This window comes from Gymnoscopelus microlampas (assembly GCF_963454915.1).
Source record: "Gymnoscopelus microlampas genome assembly, chromosome: 16".
In the NCBI taxonomy this organism is placed as follows: Eukaryota; Metazoa; Chordata; class Actinopteri; order Myctophiformes; family Myctophidae; genus Gymnoscopelus; species Gymnoscopelus microlampas.
Genome location: NC_139953.1, coordinates 17,654,252 through 17,677,166, shown reverse-complemented (window position 1 = coordinate 17,677,166; position 22,915 = coordinate 17,654,252). Strand labels below are relative to the sequence as shown.

The window sequence follows — 22,915 nt, the reverse complement described above, 5'->3', positions numbered from 1 at the left end:
CAAATGTAACCAAATGGCCGCTTACGGCACTGGTTCTCAAAGGGGGGTCCAGGGACGCCGGCGGTCCTAAAGTGGGTTCCATGGGGTCTCCAGCAAAACAAGGAACAGTTTAAAACACTTGAGCCTTAGTTTATTTATTACAAATGGGGGTCTGGGTGGCCAATACATATCAATGTGGGGGTCGTTGATATGAAAAGTTTGAGACACCACTGTCGTATGGGCCCATTTGGTTACATTTGTACACTCAGAGTTAAAAATCGATACTTTAACATTGAGGATTTTACTGTGCACTTCCTCGGGTGCTATTTGAGTGTACTTACAAGATAATCACTGTGAATAAAACACTGATTGCCTGCATGGCCAAGGTCTGTTTTAATATTACAGTAGTTCTATGGGCAGATCACTGCCTCCATGGTGCTCATCAACAAATCAGGGATAAGAAAATGTAGCCTAGTTCCACAGCATGCTTGAAGACTGTTATGTTGCCAGTTGACGTTTTTAGAGCACAGGACTGTAAACACAACAGGTTTTTGCTTCTTCCTATTTTTTTATTTTCTTTACTAACTATAGCCGTATGCTTGGAAACTATATACTTGGAAAATATTCTTATAATATCTCTGGGGTCTGGCGTCAAATGACAAACCGTCTATTCAAGAAAGCAACCAGTATTTAAGGTTTTCTGTGACCCTGTAGTGAAACCGGACTGATGCGCATTCTCCTATCTTGTATGACCTGTTGTCGGATCAGGGTATTATCTGTTTACTGCGGCTGTGAATCCTCCAGTCCTTTCTAATTGTTTGCTTGCATCGTGATCTAGGAATGTATACGTATTCTACTGTGAGTGAAATGTCATTGTATATCATTCTGGATGAGAGCATCAGTAGAATTCCTGAAAGGTATAATGAGTAAGTCCTCACTATAGCCTTGTTAAATTCTGGTTGATTCTGTTCTATAAACTGGACATAACTGAGCAGGGATATAGGCTACATATGTTATATTTATCCTTGCTTCTGGACAGACTGAATTAAATACATGTGTCTCCTTTTGGGAAATGTAGATTGTCTGATATGTTTAATTTTTATGTTTTTTTAACATCGTTTTTTATTTGTTTCGAAACATCATACAAGAGAGAAAAGTCACAATAAAACAATAAAAGTAAAAATACAAAAATAAATGAAAAACAAATCCAACTATCTCAATGAAAAATAAATCATATTTTCGAAAAGTAGTAGATTGAAATAAATAAATAAATTAATGTTTAATTCAAAAACAGCAGAACCAACCAATCCACCAGCTCACAACTGCCACTATCGGCTATTTTTGCTAATGTCACACAAATAAGAATACAGGACTTAAGTGTTTAAGAAAATATCACCTCCTTTGTTTTTGTTTTCCAAATAGAACCCTGCATACAGGGTAGCGTCTTGTGTTTTGGCTTACATCAGAGGTCAGTGTAGAGAGCAATCAGGTTTCAAGAGTCAGGTGTAGCAGTAGTAAAAAAGGGTATTACACAGTACCAACATTGGTAAAATGATGTTAGATCACATTTCAAAATGGGACACAGTAATGGAGGCTATTATTTGTGAAAACTTATCTTTACCAAGCTTGAGTGAGAGATAACCTGTTTTGAGCAAAATGTGAACATACTGAAGTGACATACTGAAGGCTATATTCTATTTAACTGGTTCTCAGTAGGGACCTCCTCGTGGGGGTTCCAGCTGTTCCTCAGCTAAATGATTGATAGGCTACAAATGGAAACAGTCAACCATTATCCTCAGAGTTAACGTAGAACATTGAGTATATTAGGGTCACAGAGGGGAAAACAAGTAGGCATAACAAATGGGGGTCTTTGGCCATATGCATATCAAACTGTCATTGAAATAATAAAAGATTGAGAATCATTCTGTTCTATTATTTTAAACTCTCTCTCTCTCTCTCTCTCTCTTTCTCTCTCTCTGTAGATGTGTAGGTCTTAGAATATATTAAATTGTCACTTTAGAAATATGCAGATACCCTGTACAGTATACTGTATGTTGTTTTGTTTACTGTTGAGTGAGAAAACAATGTTGCACATTAAGCTAAATCATCTGTGGCCGCCCAAAATAATTTGGGGGGCCACCCAGACCCCCGTTTGAAAAGATTTGTCAGGGACCCCCACAAGAGAAGATCTGTGACACACACACACACACACACACACACACACACACACACACACACACACACACACACACACACACACACACACACACACACACAACATAGTCAGCAGTTTGGGCAAAACCTAACCCTCAAAGTTTGAGGCTCAAACTTTATAGGTACGTCTGACACACAGTGAACGCCATGTGAGGGAACCATTTTTTTCCTCCACGAACCGGTGTGAGCCAGAGCCAATAGAAGGCTCTGGTATGAGCCAGAGCAGCACATGTATCTATCTGTCCGGAAACGGGGACTCGTTGCGGGCTTTTCATTGGTGACGCGTGTCGGCAGCGCCCGCCCCGCCCGGACCTGGCTCTGACTACAGTGTAGTGTGCGCTGCTGCTGCGGCACAGAGAGCAGCAATAAGCCTCCCCTACAGCCTGTGTGTGTGTGTGTATGTTCCTTATCCATCATCGCTATGGGAATTACAGCGTTCTTGATGAACCAAGCTCTCATCCCGTATTACTTGAAACCGGTCCACTTCGAGACACAGACTATAAAGACCTGAGGGGAAGCCTGCCAGTTAGTTGCTGAGACTGTTTTTTGTACAGACGTGGTCATGATGGCAGCAGTGCGCCTGGCTGTCCTGAGCTGATGCGATGCGAGGAGGATGAGACGGAGACACCTTGGGAGATGAAACCAAGCGGTTCTGTTGCTACCAACACTTGTCCGGTGCCGATTTTAGCCGGTTGTCTATTTTACATCGAGGAAGAATCGTGAGCAGCGGAATGGCTGTCATTTTTATGCCACTGCAGGCGGTGAGTTCATTGATATGTGATTTATTCATTATTTTATTTCTTCTTGGATGTTCAGGATTCCCCTAGCAGGTTCTCGACTTAAAGGCGCAGTGCCTGTTTTTGTACAGACCCTGCCCCGATCTGTAGCAGTACAACTTATTGCTTATTATTAGCCAAGTAGAAGAGATGAGCCTCTTAATCGTTTTGATTATTGTGTACCCCATGTACTTAAACAAAATAAAACAATTAATTTAACCTGTGTAATTTCTACGTTATTCATCTATTGATGAAATGCACAAAACAGAGGGCAGTGGAAGGATGGAGAACAAGAGCACTGCAATCTATTGTTTAATTTGAACTTTTGTTCACCTGGAAATGTCAGTTGATGCTATTATTTCACAATGAACCTATTTATCTATTGTATCATTTTAAACCATATATTTTTGACACAAGGCATAGAGGAATTAGTTCATGATGAATTGTCCAAAAGCCAAGGCTGCCTATTTCAAAAGTACAGATGATATGGTCTTATCAAAATGTGTAGGCCCTATCCATTTCTATTTATCCAAGGATAAAACATAGTAGGAAATCACTGATTCTAATGGCATAGCATTTTGGAATGAAACTAATAATTTCCCAGGAGTATTTAGCCAAATTATAAGAGCTGGTCCCCCCTCTGACAAGGCATCCCAAACAAAGACCTTTGTTTCATCACACACTGTGTAGCAGAGATTGGCTGCAATTGAGATGTGGATCCGCCTTGCCTTCCTCTGATCTTGACATTTGTGAACAGAGAGGGAGGTCTCTCTCTTTGTGGGAGCTTTATGAATCATGATAAACATAGGAAGTAAGCTACAATGTACAATGTAGTAGAATTTATAGTACCTTGGCAAAATGAATGATCATCTGTGTGGGCCAGTAACAGTGGGGACTGTGAAACCTCCACAATGTTGAATTGGTGTGTACTGAAGTGTTCCGAACAAAATGTTTTTTTGTGCTTTGATTTTGTATTGACAACGTACAGCTGCACTTAAAGTTATACGCTAAGTGCACTATTCTATTACAGATTGTAGGCTACCTAAATTAGTGTTTCACTGTCTTTTTACGATTACAACTCCACTGGAGTCTAGATAGTTTACTGGCTGCCCAGGAAAACTTTGATCACTCACTATGATTTATCATATAACAAGGCGCAACACATTGAATGACAGGAATCATACAGTATTAGATTCCAAGAACACAGTAAAATCCGGTGTTAACAATCCAGTATTAATATAACTCTTAAGAGGGTAGAAATGGACCTGAATGGATCATTTGGGTCAATTTGGCTCATGACATACTTGCAGTAGCCTAAACAAATTTCTACCAAATCAGATATACAGGTATTTCCTGTCATAAATTAGGGGTGCACCAATTAATCAAAATAATCAATTTAATCTGTTAACAAATATTGATAATTTGATAAAATAATTGATTCATAATCAATCCCTATTTTCTCATTATTCTATATTAGAATTATATATATATAACCATATAAGGAGTTCCCAATGCAGCTACGCCCAAATATGGAGTGTGTCGTCTAACCTGTGTCATCATGGCATCGGGCACAAACAAATCAATCAGCTCCATATATGGGCACAAAAGGGGGTATGCCCATATATGGCCATATACTGATGACATCAGGGATTTCCACATAATTGGCATAAAAGGGACAGATACAGAGATCTCCGTATATGGGCATATAAGTCCGATAGGCAGTGCGACGTAGGGTCCGAACTCTAGATGTGAGGGCGGCGTAGTGGCTCGTACCTCTAGTAGGTGAAAATTTTAAATAAATACATTAAAAAAAAAACTTTCAAAATAGTGAAAATAGCTGATCTACAATGCAACAAGTTGTGAGGTTGTACGTTGGTTTCCTCCTAGATTTCTTCAAGTTCTAACACTCCCTGTCTGAGGCACTGGCAGGACACTGCCTCTTCAGCACAAATAATATTCACTAGTGGCCGGTGATGGAGGCTTGGCTCTGGATATTGTCAGTGCAGAATTAAAGCATGACTGACCCTAAACAGGCTTGCTCTCTATGAGCTGCACGGGCATAACCCAGAGTGGCATGAGGACTTACAGTGCAACAGGTGCTTGGATGAAAAAGGATGTCAGATGGTCCCTGCTGCTAAAACAGTGTTGTGTCAGGAGTGGGGACACTGTGTACCCCACAGAGCCTTATCACAAGGCCACACACACACACACACACACACACACACACACACACACACACACACACACACACACACACACACACACACACACACACACACACACACACACACACACACACACACACACATACACGTCCATGCTACATCCAACACAGAAGTTATATTGTGCTGAGTCATCATTTTATCCCATGTACAACAAAGAGGGCTTTCCCAAAGCTGTAATGTAAAGCAGTATTATGTCAAAACAGACCGACATATAACTGAATTCCAATTTCACTAAACCTCCACTAAATTTGTATATAGAACCAGAATCCTGCTTATGGACTTGAATTGAACTTGCACCTCCTCAATTGACCATGTTCACACAGTGGCCATTTTGCTCTTAAATCATATATATTGTATATGAGGGTGAGGGGCATCTGGATTGACTGCCCTGGTCTGCCGATGCAAAGGGTTCCAGGGCGGACAACAATGGCATGCATGGCATCCACATGCACAGACATTCTGGCTATTTTTGGATGTTGTTACAAAATGTAAAAACACACACTTGCCAAAATATCCCCTTTCTGTTGTTCATATTAGGTTACTGGTTTGAGGCGTTCGCTTGCCCTTTGTGTGTGTTAGCCACGGGCTTGGATATGGTGAAGGACTAGATTTTTGAGATGTTATACGTTAACACCCACACACAGTCGCGCACACACAGTCATAGACACTTGACCCTTGCAGTTTGACAAGGCCTGTACCAGTCAAATCATGCAGTCACGGACGCGGACGGTACACCTACACCTGTCACATGCAAAGAAGCTCATTCATGTTAGATTGTTGCAGATAAATGTGTATGTTCAACACATACAGGTCAGGCGTGTCACTGAGAGCTGAAACGCAACCACAATTTGAATACTCATAATTTCTGCTCTTGTGTTTGTCCCCTACAAACAAATTGGCCCCGATGGGTGTGTCTTTGGGTGTTTCTCGGGTTGGCTGTGGCTGGAGGCTACATTACAGGGTGTTCTGTTCAGTCAGCCAGGGACTTAGGATGTCAGGGGGTGCAAGCAGCGTTTTGCTGAGTATTTGTGGTTTGTGTGCTTGTGTGTGTCGCGCACATTCTGAATGTGTGTGTACTGCTGAGCGCGTGTGTGCATGACGTCTCGACAGGAAGCAGCTCTGCAGTGGTGCAGTGCCGTGCCACCACGCTGTCTGTTACTGGCACACTGGTAATCAGGTTCTGCCTCGCTGGCTGCCGACTCCACCCTTATAACCCCCCCCCCCCCCCCCCCTTACCTCTTCTCCCCTGTTTTTGACTCTTCTCCACTCCTCCCCTCTCTTATCTTCTCTTCTCCTCTCTTTGATCCTCTCCTCTCCTCTCTAATTTAATATTAGCATAATATTGTTCTGAAACATAACTGGCATTTTGGTAATTGACCAAGTACAGCAGCTGTAGGTCTATAGAAAATCGTCTTTGTGACATTGGGGCAATGCAGACTTAGTAAAAGACATTACACACAGATGCCAGGCTAGTGATGTGGTGTTGTTTTGGATAGTGGTGCTATCCAAAACATCAAATTCTCAACATTGCACTTTACACGATTTAACATTCGATCACAATGAAACAATGAAAAGTTGACAAATAATCAGCCCCACCGAGCCAGAAGAATGCAACATATCAGGTAAAATGTCTCATTATGTAATTCTCTTGTTCGATACAGTCTCTGGCTGGCTGGCTGGCTGGCTGGATGGGGTGGGTTGGGTGGGTGGTCTGTCTGTCTGTCTGTCTGTCTGTCTGTCTGTCTGTCTGTCTGTCTGTCTGTCTGTCATGCCAGGCAGCTGAGCGATGCAGAGAGGAATAGAGACATGGCTGGCATAATAAGAGGAATGAGTCTGGCTGGCCCTGGAATTGAAAGTGATTCATTTGCTTTGCTTAGCCAGTACCACTGCAGTGGTGGGGGGCGGGCAGACAGCGCCTGTCTCCTGTGTGTGTGTGTGTGTGTGGGTGGGGATGTGTGTGTCTGTGTGTGTGTGTATGTGTCTGTGGCAACAGCAGCAGTTGTCTCCTGACAAAATGCCAACAGTGCACTTCTTGTGTCTCCTCTCTTTGCTTTATATCTTTTTCTTTGCCAGACAGGAAGTGTGGTCGTGACACGCGACAGGTTGTTGTTATCGGCCAGTTTTGGCTGCAAGGAACTGGCTGTTCCTGAACATCAGACACGTTAGGAACACACACACACACACACACACACACACACACACACACACACACACACACACACACACACACACATACACACACACACACACACACACACACACACACACACACACACACACACACACACACACACACACACACACACACACATTGTATAATATTGGTTTAATTGGATGAAAAAGGATGTCAGATGGTCCCTGCAGCTAAAACAGTGTTGTGTTAGGAGTGGGGACACTGTGTACCCCACAGAGCCTTATCACAAGGCTACACTGTTCTGCACTCGCTGAACGTTACTTCTAACTTATATGTCACTGTATAGCCCAGCCTCTCCGCATCAGACAACACGACTGCATGCCAATGAGAAACGGAGAAAGAGGTGTGTGTATGTGTGTGTGTGTGTGTGTTAGAACCAGAGCGATACATTATATCGGTCCAGCCATTATTTGCCATACTTTCTTTTTATCTCTTTCGGCAATTATGCAGCCAATGTGACCAGATTTTTAACCGCTTTCAACCTGGCAACCATATTTTGCTTTAATCAAACCAAATGTTTTCAAATTGATTGGAATTGATAATTGGTGGGCTGGGACTCCAAACTCATCAGACGAAAAAATCGGGCATCGGTCGGGCCCTGTGTGTGTGTGTGTGTGTGCGTGTGTGTGTGTGTGTGTGTGTGTGTGTGTGTGTGTGTGTGTGTGTGTGTGTGTGTGTGTGTGTGTGTGTGTGTGTGTGTGTGTGTGTGTGTGAGTGTGTGTGTGTGTGTGTGTGTGTGTGTGTGTGTGTGTGCGTGCGTGTGTGCGCACATGCGTGCACGCATGTGTGTGGTGGTCGGGGTCAGCCAGGGGTCTAGCGTCTTGCTCAAGGACACTTCCACATACTTGTCACCTCGCCTGCTCTACCTCCTGAGCCACTGCCACCCAGAGAGGAGACAAACAAAGAGCGACAGATAGAGTGACAATGAGAGGAGTGACAGTCAGCCAGCCAGTGGAGGAGAGCAAATCAGGTCTGCGGATGAAGAAATGAGGTCATGTAAAGTTAAGGAAAGCCTTTCACAACCTTTGTATTGTTTCTCAGAGTCAGTGAGCTTTGGAAACGTTTTAAGTTTTGTTATACCCCAATGGATTTCATTTTTATTTGTAGATTAAGTCAATTCCTAGCATGGTGCTGATGTGTTTTGGTGTTGAGGATTGGAGTTCTCTGGAAGGGAATTATCCATAGAAACATATGTCTAGAAGTTTCCATATATAGTGTGGAAAAAGTACTGTACGTTTTCCTATGAGCGGTATAACATCACTTACTGGCATATTAGTCATGTAATGTTTGAAAGTTGTCTTTGTGGAATAGAAGGAACCTGTACGATAGTTCATCTCCAGTTCAGCCCATGTCTGCAGATTACATTTTCAATAACCTTTTTAAAGTTGCATTTCCTTCTTTCATTAATACACTCATTATTCTGTTGTGGATGTTTTGATTTAGAATCCATTATTGTAGTTAGTCATCATTAACTTAGAAGCAGACTCATGCAGGGGTTGCCTATTCACAGAATAAGCTAATATACTGTGTAACGTATACAGTACATATGCAGAGGGCATGCCTGTACAACATTTTTTAATTCAATTAAAAATTTAAGAGAAAAGACGGAGGATAGGGTTGCAACAGTTAATAAAACTAAATCCATGTTGATTTTAATCAAATAATAGATTTTCTATTGAGTAGTGAAAAACTGAAAATAGCCAATCTACAAGCTTGCAAAGTGGCGCAATTCAAAGAATAAAACTGGGCTTTAAGTGGTTAATAAGACTAATTGATTTAGTTGATTATAAACAATCTATTAGATTTGTTTTTGTGTAATTCATTGATATATATATATATATATATATATATATATATATATATATATATATATATATATATATATATATATATATATATATACTGTAAAACGCTCTACTCATTTATTCGATTAATTGAAAAAGTAATCGATAGAATAATCGCTAAGCAGATAATGGATAGTTTCAGTCTCAGAGGAGGACTAGCAGGGTCATCTATTATGCGGTAACACACAGCAGGTTCCCTGTTAGTGGCAGCGTGAGCATGCATTCCCTCTTCTCATTGGCTCCTCATGGTGAATGGGTGCATTGACATCAGTAATGAGCATGGTGTTGAAGACGTACTCTGTCATGCCTCTGGGAATGAATGGAAAGAGTTGAACGGGTGGGATTGTCCCCCATTAAGCACTTCCACCCCATAATTAACCACTTACTGTAAGCCCTACTGTACATACTTTGTCGTACGACAGATATCTAAAATAGCCAATCTTTTTTTTCAATTTTGCAGTGGTGTAAACTAACTAAGTACATTTACTCAAGTACTGTACTTAAGTAGAATTTTGAGGTATTTGTACTTTACTTGAGTATTTTCAATTTCCAATGCTTTTACTTCTACTCCACTACATCTCGGGTCCAAATATTGTACTTTTACTCCACTACAATTATTTGAAAACTTTAGTTACTAGTTACTTTGCAGATTTATGAATTTATTTCCACCACTGCAATTTTGATTCTTTTTTTAAATATTGCCCAAAATAGGGACGCCTGAGTTAACATGGATAACAGTACAATTGTACTCACTCCACTGCACGTGCTCGTGCACACGTGAGTGTGTGCGTGCGTGTATGCATCCCATCAGAAAGAATTCACATTCACGTGCACCGTCAGCAGAATTCTCCCCTCAGTGCACCACTTCAGAACCACCAAATCCTGTTTGTTCTGTCCGTCAACAGCCCCCTGCCCCCCCCCCCCCCCCCCCCTCCCGATCCACCCCTGGCCTTGTGTTTATGGGTCTGGTGGGAAAGCTCCTAATCTTCATTCACATTCAGCATGTGGATGCACAGTTCTCACATACGGACACGTGCACATATGTGGACCAGGACCACACACACAGACCCGCACGCCCGCCCGCATGCACGCGCGAGCGAGCGTGCACGTCATGTCTGTTTCCTGTTTTTTTTTCTTCTGTCTTTCTCTTCATCTCCCCATCTTATCTCCTCTCTAAAGCCCAAGCGATGCCAGATTTTCGTGTCCGATGCCAATCCCGATTCTAGAGAGTACTGGGCCAATGTTTGGACTGATGTTTTGTCGAGAAGTTCAACATTTTCGCATCAATTAGAAAGACTTTTAGTAAAGTTTCTATTTCAGAACATTTAACTACTAAGCAAACTAGTACATATAAAATACACATAAAGTGAACTTTATATTATTTGAACAAAAATATAAAAAAAGTGCAAATTTACAATTTACAAACTCAAAAGGCATCTAGTTGTGATGCATTGTGAGCTTGTAGATGTAATGTTTTTAAAACCTTTTGATTGAGCGATATCTTTATTGATCATGAAATAAAAACATGCCACATGTAACATAGTATACTGTACATCATCTGACCCACCGTAATCAAAACGATAACGCAAAAAAGCTTACAGCTTGTTTCTATTGCGGTCCTTAGGATGAGGTGTGTATGATGTCATGTAGTGTGAAAAAACGTCGAGAATGTTCACCTATAATGACAAGGCCAAAACAGGGACGCCAGGTTGAAACTAAGTGGTTACAAATCCGTACACATGATCGGACACATAATTGCAGATAAAAAGTCATACATCGGCCGGGCTGTACTCCCTTCACCAAGAGTGTTCTCATGAGCTCACGGAGGACGACCCATGGCTCGGCGACGTGCCGCATTCAGTCATTTTGTCACACAGCTACAGGGTGGGATGCAATGGGAATATTATTGTTGGCACGCTACTTAAACACTAAAGCAACAGTGGCTTTTCCAACGGCTTTCATGCGATGGGGGTTAATGGGACTTTCATTCACAACATGAAAGGCCCTTGTGAATGATCATAAATAAATATGCAAATGTTTAAACATGAAAATGTCATGTTTACATGAAAATGTCATGGTTACTGGCGAAACCCAAGGATTTCACAGAATACTCACTCGCTCAGTGACGGCTCTGAAAAATATCACATGCTATTAAGATACAGTTGTCCTGACGTGTGTGTGTGTGTGTGTGTGTGTGTGTGTGTGTGTGTGTTTGTGTGTGTGTTTGTGTGTTTGTGGGTGGGGGGTGGAGGGGTGTTTGTATATCATTAGTCATAAGAATGATTCCCTTAAAACCTGTTGGTGGCCTCCCAGAGAAGAGAGAGAAGGGCATAAAGGGAAAAAGCCAGAACCAGTTGTCACTCTAATGGATTGCTAGCCGTCGCTTAGCAACAAAGAGTACTTCAAAGGTAGCTACAGTAATGTGCATTTGTCATTACAGTAGTCGTAGACGGTGGGCAGCACTTAATGGTCAACCGACTTTCCTAAGGGATAGGATGACTCATAGTGAATATGTGAAATGACTCCAGCCAAATGGATTGAGTCACCAGTGTTTTTTCTTGTAGCTTTTAGTTGTGCTCTACTCTACTTATGTATTACTATTGTCACTTCATATCAGCTCACCCAGTGATACTGATAAATATCAGTTTTATTAAGGTCTGGGGTTAAGCAATTCATACTCAATAAATAATACTTTTGCAAATATTGCCAGTATTTGGCTTAAACTGTCTCTTTGTCTCCCTCTCATTCTCTCTCTCTTCTCTTATGCTCTCATTCTCTCTCTTCTGATGTTTCTGCCTCTCTCATCTTATGTTTCTCCCATCCTCTCTCTCTCTCTCTCTCTTCCACCGGTACTACCTCTCTCATCTTGTCTCTCTCTCTCCCTCTCTTAGCTGCTGTGCATGGTGATCACCGACAGCTGGGTTGTCAAGGCGTTGAGCATCAGCAGCCTGGCCGACCAGCCCCTCCTCTCCCCGCGCCACTACCAGCATGCAGACCCCGATACGGGCACCCCGCTGGTCTGTGACAAGTGTCCGGCGGGCACCTACGTGTCCTCCCACTGCTCCACGACCGCTGTGCGGGAGTGCAGTCCCTGTCCTCAGGGCTCCTTCACTCGGGGCGAGAACGGCGTGCAGCACTGCCACCGCTGCAGGCTCCCATGCCCTGTGGATTTCGTGGAGAAGGTGCTGTGCACACCCACGCAGGACCGTGTCTGTGCCTGCCCCCCGGAGAACTTCTTTGTGGCCGCTTCAGGGCAGAACGGCAGCGATAGTGGGGCTCAGTGCAGGCCGCACTCGCTGTGCACGCCCGGCACCGGCGTCAAGCGCCGCGGGAGCGCCACGGAAGACGTGCGTTGCAAGCCCTGCGCCAAGGGGACTTACTCAGACATGGCATCTAGAACGCTGAGGTGCCGGGCGCACACGGACTGCCGGGCCCAGTTGTTAGCGGTGCTCACGCCAGGCACTCGGGAGACCGATAACACCTGCGGCCCCCTTTCTACGAGCCCTTCTTCATCTTCCTCTTCCTCTCCCAACACCACTCCGCCAGGCCCCATGCGGCCTGCCTCTGCCTTTGTACAGGAACCCCTGTCCTCTTCGTCAACGCCCTCATCATCATCATCATCAGCACATAAAGGTAAGACCACTCCCAACTTAAACTCTGTTTCCTCGTGAAATCTGCCTCCCATCCTGCCAAAACGTTGAATGACTGGTAATCGCACGTCTCCAGACCTCTGTCTCGTCAGGCGTACAAGAAGAGACAGAGGTCTGGCTGGCTATGCGTTGTTAAATGACTGGTGCTTAGTTTACGTCATAGCAGTAGAAAATGAGAATAACCAGCGGGTTGATGCTTTTGGTTTGCTGGAGGACGATGCATTTACATGCCCACTAATATTATAATAATATATTATTTTCATATATTAAACCAGCTCAGTGTCCGCCCTGAGATTGGGACCCATTGCCTCCCTGCTTGGCACTCAGCAACAAGGGGTTGGATTGGGGCTATGCCCCTGCAACATTCTAGCATCATCCAGGGGGTGTACATCAAGATAGGCTCCTGTCCCTTGGGCCGCATTGAATTGTTGTATTTAACCACATGCACCAGAGACCATTCTATACAGCGGAAACTTCTTAGTCTTATTATTTCTGGTGGAACAGTCTCACATGTTTCACATTCATATTTCACAGCTAAATCGCACATTTTAGCACTCAGCCACCATTAGCAACAGAGCACTTGGCTTGAAAAAAGGTGTGGAAATATTCAGGTATGCATGGTGGGGAAATTGTACTGTTATTGTCAGTGGTGTAATGGTGATTTGTTTTTCGGCGGTTCGCTACGGCGGTTTTGTTTTTACTCAGTAATTCCAATTTTCTTTAGTAACTCTCGTTACTAGTTAATTATTTTTTATTATTATTACAAAACATACACTACCAACTTCAGCCCTGTATTCATTTCGGCCATTTGAAAATAGCCGATCTACAAGCTCACAATGCGTCGCAATGCAAAGCATTGTGAGCTTGTAGATCTACTATTTTCAAAAGATTTGTATACATTTGAAAACTTGTGAAATGGGGACATTCTGCATAATGAGTACTTTTACTTTTGGTACTTAAAGTATTTCTACATTGCCATATTGATATTTTTACTTAAGTAAAAGAATGTCAGTACTTTTTCCACCTCTGCAGGTATGCATGGTGGGGAAATTGTACTGTTATTATTGCTGTATGGGGAGTGTTTAAGGATCAGGTTTTTATCCAGAATAACCCGTTCTGGTAACCATGATCTCACCCTTATTTGGACATGGCAGATTGATGACCGAACGTCTGTGATGTGATGTGACATGTTTGGTCTTCGTGACCAGATTATGCTGGTTCCATCACTGCACTTCGTCTCTGTCAGTGGAAACCTTGTATGTCCAAAACCTCAGGAAAAACAAAACAAAACAAAAAACCTATGTTCCAATGGATCCAAAGTAGTTATTATTTAGTCACACGTTCTTGTTAATACTTCATTGGTTAGAATATTTATAACATCCACACAGACAGATTAAACCTCTCTCACTTTAAAAACTTTAAAACATTTGCAAAAATAGCTGAACTACAAGCGCACAAAGCATTGCGTTGTGAGCTTGTAGATCAGCTATCTTTGCTACTTTTGTGTGACACTGTAGTATGATGAAGTAGAGCGTTAATTTACGTAAAAAAACATTACAAAAATAAAATATGGAGAGATACAAGGTTTCGGCCCGACAGCAACGTGCTAAGACATGTCACGCCTGAAAACACAAGACTAATTACCTTCCTGTTTTGAAGGATCAGTGTGTGTTTGCATGTATTTACACATCCCTCCGTGCACGCACACACACACACATACAGTGGTAGGCCCAAACACAAACATGCCCTCCATGCTGACTTTTAGACTGTGTACTACACACTAATGCATGTGCATGCATTGCACGCACGCACACACACACACACACACACACACACACACACACACACACACACACACACACACACGACACACACACACACACACACACACACACACACACACACACACACACACACACACACACACACACACACACACACACACACACACACACACACACACACACACACACACAGTACTGAAAGAAAAAAAGCCACAGAGAGATGACACAAACTCTGGTGTGTATAGTGACATTCCTTAGTCAGGGAGATGCCACCCATTGGTCTCCAAGCCAACGGATGTCCTTCTTTTTTGGAGTTGTCACAAAGAAAAATGTGTCCATTCTGGGAACTGAGTCCGTTACTGTGACCACACAATAACAGCTTGCGTAAGCCTGTGACTAAGTTGGGCACACAATGTACACATACTAGTCCATGGTGAATACATAGTGAGAATATTAATGTTCATTATCATAAGTACATGACTTTGTACTGTAGGGTAGGCTATGATACAAAAATACTTTCAGGGGCGTTTACGATATTTACAGAGCACTAACATTGTGATAAGTTTTGGTTTACATACGTAACTTTTAGCCAAGTGACGTGCTTGAAGTGGGTTCACAATAGCTGCAGTGCTTGCTTAGCAACAAAATCCATCAAAAACCTTTAACATATCGACTAGTTAAAAAGACTAGGCCTGTGGACACAGGGCAGAATGATTTGTAGCATGTAATATAAATAACATGTTGACTTTCCCTCAGCCAGTGTACAAGGTACAGGACTTTATGTTTAAGGGCTTGATATGTAGGCATGAGAGGACAATGTAAAGGAGGTTTATACTAGAGTTCTCAAATTCTGCCCGGGACCCGACCCAACGTTTTCAGGCCGGGCCGGGCCGAAAATATATGCTAATTAGTCGGGCTAATTTCAACTGCCCCTAGCGGCTGAACGGTAAGGCTGACAGAAATGGCAGTGGATGCGTTGGATGCAGCTCAAAGTGAACTTTACTCAGGTTTCTATTTCGTTGCCGTCCGACCTTCCTTGCCTATGTTATAAGAGAAAGAAACTGCGAAAGTTGACGTTTTTAAGTTGTTTTGGCCATTATCTCTGGAACGGAAGGTCCAATCTGCTCAGTTCAAAGCTTGTTTGATGCGTGACTTTAAGGACATTAAGCACATAATGACACTTGTTCGGGTTTTTCGGGTTTTCAGGCTTTAAAATTATGGTAATTGTTCGGGCCGGCCTAGTTAGGGCCAGGCCTTAATTTTCAGGCCCGTTGAGAACTCTAGTTTAGAAAAGTATCTAGAAAGTATAAAATAGGGCTTACGGGTGGTTAAATAATATCAGAAGACAAAGTCCCACTCTGTTGTTTTCTAGTCTGTTCTAGAAAACAACAATAGTGCCCCCCCCTCTCTCTCATCACATTTCCAGTGCCTCTCTCCCTCTGTACCCCCTGCTGCCCCCTAGTCAGTCAGTCAGTCAGTCAGTCGGTGAGTCAGTTATTAGTCATGGAACCAGTCGTAACCTGACCCCCCCCCCCCCCCCCCCCCCCCCCCTTTAAACTGACATGGCTGTTTGTTTGAGGGGGGAGGGCACTATTACATCATGAGTGTTCTTGTCCTTCAGGTCTCTGTTACCGTCAATGATGAGGGTGGGGCGGAAAGACAAAAGGGTCCTAAGGTTACAAAACAAGTGTGACAGAGGTTGAAAAGGGGGAGAGGATGGAGTAAGGAGAACTGTGTGTGTGTGTGTGTGTGTGTGTGTGTGTGTGTGTAATTACAGAGCTAATCAAACGTTTAGTGAACAGGTGTATCACGTAAGAAAGAAATCGATCGGTCATGGATACTTCTAATTCGATTTGATTCTGATTCTTTTTTTTATGTATTTATTTTTCTTTATTAAATTAGATTCTACTCAATTATTTTCAATACATAATTTTTCATTTAATTCACAAATTTGACTGGACTGGATTAAACTTTTTGCCTGTTAAAACAACAACCTCACTTTGTGAGATTACCAGATGTTGTGCCTCTGTACCTGTTAATAAGAGGATGACACAGATTACCACTCATCCAAGGGACAATCCTGCAAATGTTCACAGTGCAGTATAATGCTATTATACAACACTGATCCCATTAGCAGTTCTAGAGGCATATTGAGTTCAGCAGTTGGGAACTATATGCTGTTGTATTGCAATCGATAAGAGTCTAATGAGAGTGGAAAATCGATCTACTGTTCCGGTTCTTTTCCATGGACTAAAACAAAGAATAACAACAACAAATCCCGTCCCGGATGTTTTCTCCCTTATTTGTATGTTTTCAGCAAAAGGCCTGGGCATGGCGATTGAGATTGAGTGAGGGAGAGACGGAGACGGAGAGTAGAAGAAGGGAGATGTAGAGGAGAGGGAAAGGGGGGTGGGGAAGGAGAGGAAGGGCTCCCATTCTGTTTGTGGTGTGAAAGTGTCCGAATTCTGTCTCTGAAGTGACGAAACATCTGTTCTCCTCCTCTCTCTGTTTTCTCTGACTTTTTTCTTTCTTTTTTTCTCTTCTTTTCTCTATTATTTCTATTTGTTTTTACTTTCTCTCTCTCAGAGACCAACAACCAACAGTTACTTGATGGCTGGTCCCCCACAGCAACACCAACGGGAGAAGAGGAGGCTGCCATCCCTCCTGGCGAGGCCCACCATGCAGAGGGTCTGGTCATGAGCTGGTCTGCCACGCCTTCGCCTCCAGAGGCCCTGCAGGACGACTCGAACGAGCAGGAATCCCCCGCACGGACTCCACCCTCCCCAGCCCGTAAACAACACCACCGCACCCACCCGAACCCCGACACCCCCAACAAGAGGGCCATGGAGGGGGCGGAGGACAGTGTGGCCGCAGGGTCCGGGTTCGGCATCGGTCGAGGCGTCGGAGGGGCCCAGGGGAGCGCGGGTGGAGCAGGAGGCAGCGGTGTCTCCAGAGACTACTACAGGCCCACCCGCAGGGGGTCCCCGCGGCCGAGCGCCCAGCGGCACTTTGACATCAACGAGCACCTCCCCTGGATGATCGTGCTGTTCCTGCTGCTGGTGCTGGTGGTGATCGTGGTGTGCAGCGTGAAGCGCAGCTCCCGGGTGTTGAAGAAGGGTCCTCGGCAGGACCCCAGTAGCATCGTGGAGAAGGCTATACAGAAGAAGCCGTCGGGGCCGCCCACGCAGATCAAGGAGAAGTGGATCTACTATTCTAACGGACAGGGTGAGTCCTCTTCTGGGTTTTTGTTACAGTAGCAGGTCGACAATATCATCCAGAACGACTTGCTTTTTAAGTGTGAGGTCAGAGTAAGAGACTCATGAACATGAACAACGGGGTAAATGGTCAAATGTTTGTAAATGGTTAAAGAATGTTTCTATCTAGGAACATACCTAACATCTACAGTATCTAAAACATACCTAGCATCTATCTAGGAACATATATATATATCATCTACAGTAGTATCTAAGAACATACCTAGTATCTAATCTAGCATCTATCATATCTAGTATACTATTGATTGTTGAACATACCTAGCATCTACAATAGCTAAGAACATTGCTGGCATCCAAGAACATACCTAGTATCTACCCAGCATCTAGCAAAGAACATAGTAAGCATTTATGTAAAAACATAACTATCATCTATCGAAGAACCTAGTAAGCATCTTAGAACATACCAAGCATAACATACTGAGCATCTACGTATAATAACTATCTGGCTAAGAGCATACCTACAGTAGCATCTGTGTAAATAACATACCTAGCATTATTCCCATTTAGAGGCCGATTTTAAAAATGCCTTTATAAACCCTAACAGTTTTCTGAAAAACGTAAGTATATTGTTGTTGTCGTGTGAAAACCTTTATTATCATTTTTAAAACATTTTAAAATAGTGAAAATAGACGATCTACAAGCTATTTTCACTACTTTTGTGCGACACTCTTGTATGATGAAGTAGGGCATTAAAAGTTGAAACATGAAGATGCAAGGTTTCTGCCTGACAGCTAAAATTGCTAAAATCTAAAATGACACAGATGCTTTCCACATGATGCTTTGAATGGGTTAAGTAGCCCACAAGCAAGAAGTGAAGACACAAAGATAATAGTGCCAGACGGAGTCGAGGGCCATTAGGGGTTGTATAGTATATTACTGGAGGATTGAGGTTGACTGTAAATGAGGTGGTGGAGCCTGAAGAGGTGGGGCTTTCAGACTGCGGCGGATGATAGGGAGTGACTGCAGTCCTGACTGACAGAGAGAGGTTTGCTAATGGGGCTTGTCACATGGCGTGTTTATATGTTTTGGGTACATTAGCTGGTAGAGTATAGTATGGGTTAAACTTGCTCCAGGACCCGTTTTTTTGGCCATATTGACTGCTTTAAGGACTGAAAGGTTTTAGAAGCTACTTTGGTGTGGCTGACATCTTTGTGTCAGTCACTTGGAGGATGGTAGGGAGTATTAGAACAGAGAGCTAGCTAAAATTTAAAGCTCATGTTTGACACTTTGGGCTAAACAAACACAATATTTTTGTCACTTTAATGGAACAAAGTAAAATGCTTAGCACCAGGTAATCTAGACTGTTATGCTTGAGATTAGATCTGAAAGGTCTCTGCGATTCTGCGCAACACTAAGATGAACATGTGAATTTACGATACGGTACGATATCTTCATGGCAATCTTGAACATTCATAGCTTCTCTTACGTGTTTATGGTTAGACAGGGTCTGAGAGATCCACAGGTTTCCACAGCATCATGATCCAGTTACATTTCACTCAATGTGACCTCATTTTGATATCTCGCTGAGAGAAAATATGTTTACCTGGAAAGGCAAACAATTGGACATTTCCCTGGGTGTAAGAAACAAAATCAAACAAAAAGGGAAATCCAGAAAGAAAAATCAATATTGGCTCTCAAGAAAAACTATGTGGTAATGATAAAAACAGGGCACCCACCCGTAGCGGCCAACTGTCCTCACACACGCACACATGCATGCGTGTACACAGACACACACAAAGTCAACCATTGTTCCCCATGGTATTTATAGAGTAACACTCTGGATCTTTCCCTGCAAGACCATCTGTTGGTGTCGTAACAGCAGGGAAACCTAAATCCAATCGATTCTGCCCCAGAGCATACAGCATGGAGAGGTGACAGTTACACAAGCAAGGACATGACCTCACTGCACCACTGACAGCCACCCCCCCAACACACACGTTTCCACTTCTTACCGCTTTCTTGTCTTTGTTTTTGTCCTTCTCTCCACGCCTACTTTGTATGGATCCTGAAGGGATGACATCATTATTTAGTCCAAGCTGGAAGATACCTCCACCATACATGGGTTCTACAGTATATAGAGCCCCACCGATATATCGGTTTGGCCGATAAATTGGCCATTATCTGACTTTTTTGATGGCATCGGTATTCGGTATCGGCAATCATGCAGCCGATGTGTCCCGTTTTGTATCCACTTTAAACCTGGCATTACTATTTTGAGTAGGTCATAGGATAAAAAATTAAAAAGCAGCAGATCTACATGCTCAGAATGCATCACCTTCCCTTGTGAGCTTGTAGAGCTGCTACTTTTGAAGATTTTTGAATAGGGCTTATAATGGTTAGTGGTATGTATAGTGGTTAAATAAAAAGTTATTAAAGATAAAAGTTTATTTCTATACATTTATTTGTGTATAAGTCAAATGTTCTCAAACAGAAACTGTTCTCAAATCAAGTTTTTTCAAATTGATTAGAACATTTTGCACGTATTCTATATTCAAATTGGCTTAAGGGAGGACTGGCCGGCCGGCGGAACTCTTGACGTCACTCTGACTCAGACATAACCATAAACAAACCTGATTCACATATAGGCACGTCACCATAACTCATACATAACCATCGGATCGGCATCGGATCGGCATAACGTAGGTGTGAGGGCTGCGTAGCGGCCCAAACTCTAGTCTAGTTGACAAGATTTCCCGGTAATCAGACTCTATTATAAGAATGCCAAAAATATGCCATTGGTCTGTCTCTAGTTCTGTACCGCAGACTCCCAATGTAATTGTTGCAATGGGTTCTGGCTGAAATGTTTAACCACACGCACAATTACATAATATAAGTAAACAACAACAACAAAAACAACGTAATGGCTTCAAAATTTACGGTTGAGATATTAACATCCATAATGTAATGTGAAGCTCTCAAGACTTATGTTAAAAACAGACTTTATTTTCTGCATCAAATCGAAAGCTGAATGGTAAAAAATGTTTTAATTGTAAGCGAGGGAACCCAGTTTTGAAGGTACACTGGAGCTCCAAACTGTAACACTATAGAAAGACTCATTTTGAGCACCGTCTCTCTAGTATTCCTCTTATCTCTCTGTATCTTTGCCTGCTTCTTCCGTCATATTGACACAATGTCTGTCAACATACCCTGTTGTCATTTCACACGGTGGGAGAGAGTGAAGAGAGAGACCCAAGAAACACAAGCTCAAGACACCTCCTGTCTGTGATACCCAACTCTCTGAAACCCCTTTGACTGGCCCTCATCCCTCCATTCCCCTCCCAGGAGCGTGTGTGTGTGTGTGTGTGTGTGTGTGTGTGTGTGTGTGTGTGTGTGTGTGTGTGTGTGTGTGTGTGTGTGTGTGTGTGTGTGTGTGTGTGTGTGTGTGTGTGTGTGTGTGTGTGTGTGTGTGTGTGTGTGTGTGTGTGTGTGCACGTGCGCGCGTGTGAGAGAGTGAGAGCTGTGATAAAGTTGAGCCACCCGCCTGTATCTCTCTCCCTTTCTCTCGCTTTCTCTCTCCCCCTCACTGACTGACCACAGAGAACCGGAATGATCTGGTTCCAACTGCACCGGGGTTGGCTGGCTGGTTGGCGAGGCCCGTTACTGGGTCGATCGCTCCTCTTACACGGATATAGAGATAGAGAGGGAGAGAGAGACAAAGAGAGATGGAGAAAGGGGGAAAAAAATTGGGGCGGGGGAAGTGTCTTGAGTTTGACACGGGGGAAATGTTATAGAGAAGCACAGCAGACCTGGGGTCTCCCAGACATTACCGAGCAGCAACACTTGATATCCCAGAGACTCTAGCTACCAGGTGGCCTGACAGAGAGAGTGAGAGAGGTGGTGGTGGAGGGGGTGACACCATCGCACATATAATTGTTCATTCCACGCACTGCCTTGTTATGTTCTACAAATGTCTTCTAAATCCTATAACAGTTTTCTGAAAAACGTATGTTGTTATATCAGTGGTTCTCAAACTTTTTAATGTCAAGGACCTCCACAATTATATGTATTTGGGCCGTGGACCCCCATCTCAAAATATGTTGTTCCAGGGACAAGATTTGCATAAATGTTCACGATTTTTCAAAAATAGTAGATCTACAAGCTCATAGCGCGGCACTTCTATATCTGCTATTTTTGAATAGCAAAAGTATAAAATAATGGTTAAAGTGGTTACACAGATGCGTTCCCGGTTTTAATGGGTCAATTTAGAGTGGGCCCTTTTTCTCCCAATTTAGTCATTATGCCAATCAATTCCTCCCACTGCTTGCTACTGATGTTGTACCCTACTGGCTCCCCTGACAATGAGGAGCCCCTACCGGGAGGGACGTAGCGCCTACTCCTCCCGTTCAACATTCCCCACTGACAGGTGCCGTGGCCAGCACGTAGGAGTACGTGCATTGACAAAGATCGCCCTCCCCGCCCCGGCTTCCCAACCCCCAAACATGGCCAATTGTGTTCGTATAGACACTCGGCAAGCTGGATTCACCGTGGAGGATTCAAACCCCTACACTCCACGGTGGTGGGCAGGTACTTTACCCTCGAAGCAAGTCCATTTTGGCCTACCATGAATTCAGAACCGATTTTGTAGTAAATGTAAAGTAGCAACAAATGCGTAATTTCATTAAAAAAAGACGTGCAGGATTTTTGAAGAAAGAAACATTTTTAAGGTTTTTGAAAATATTCACCTATAACAAAATGCCCAAAATAGCGACGGCAGTTTGAAAGTGGCTAATGAACGTATGGTTGCAGATATGCATAAAAGTAAGTAGGTCGGCGAGGCTTATTGTTGGTATCAGCCGAGAACGCGGTAGTCTGTCCCCGTTACAATGAGCTTGACCCCTGGGCGATGGATTGCTGACGTGGCACGCCACACCTACCAATAAAATAATTAAGATTTAAGGGCGGGGGCAATTGAGACATGGGACCCCAAATGACGCCCCTGAGTACAGTGAGTAGTAATCTATTGTTCCGTCTAGT

At 43.2% G+C, this 22,915-nt stretch overlaps 1 protein-coding gene across 1 annotated transcript in view; it reads left to right on the top strand.

Moving 5' to 3' along the window:
- The first annotated feature begins 2,553 nt into the window (after positions 1 to 2,553).
- tnfrsf21 (tumor necrosis factor receptor superfamily, member 21) overlaps positions 2,554 to 22,915 on the top strand; it is a 54,642-nt gene continuing 34,280 nt past the window's right edge. Inside the window, exons 1-3 of the mRNA XM_084081673.1 lie at positions 2,554 to 2,954; positions 12,124 to 12,865; positions 17,253 to 17,891. Coding sequence (XP_083937799.1) covers positions 2,925 to 2,954; positions 12,124 to 12,865; positions 17,253 to 17,891 — 1,411 coding nt within the window. The 5' untranslated portion in view covers positions 2,554 to 2,924. The remainder of the gene's footprint in view (positions 2,955 to 12,123; positions 12,866 to 17,252; positions 17,892 to 22,915) is intronic.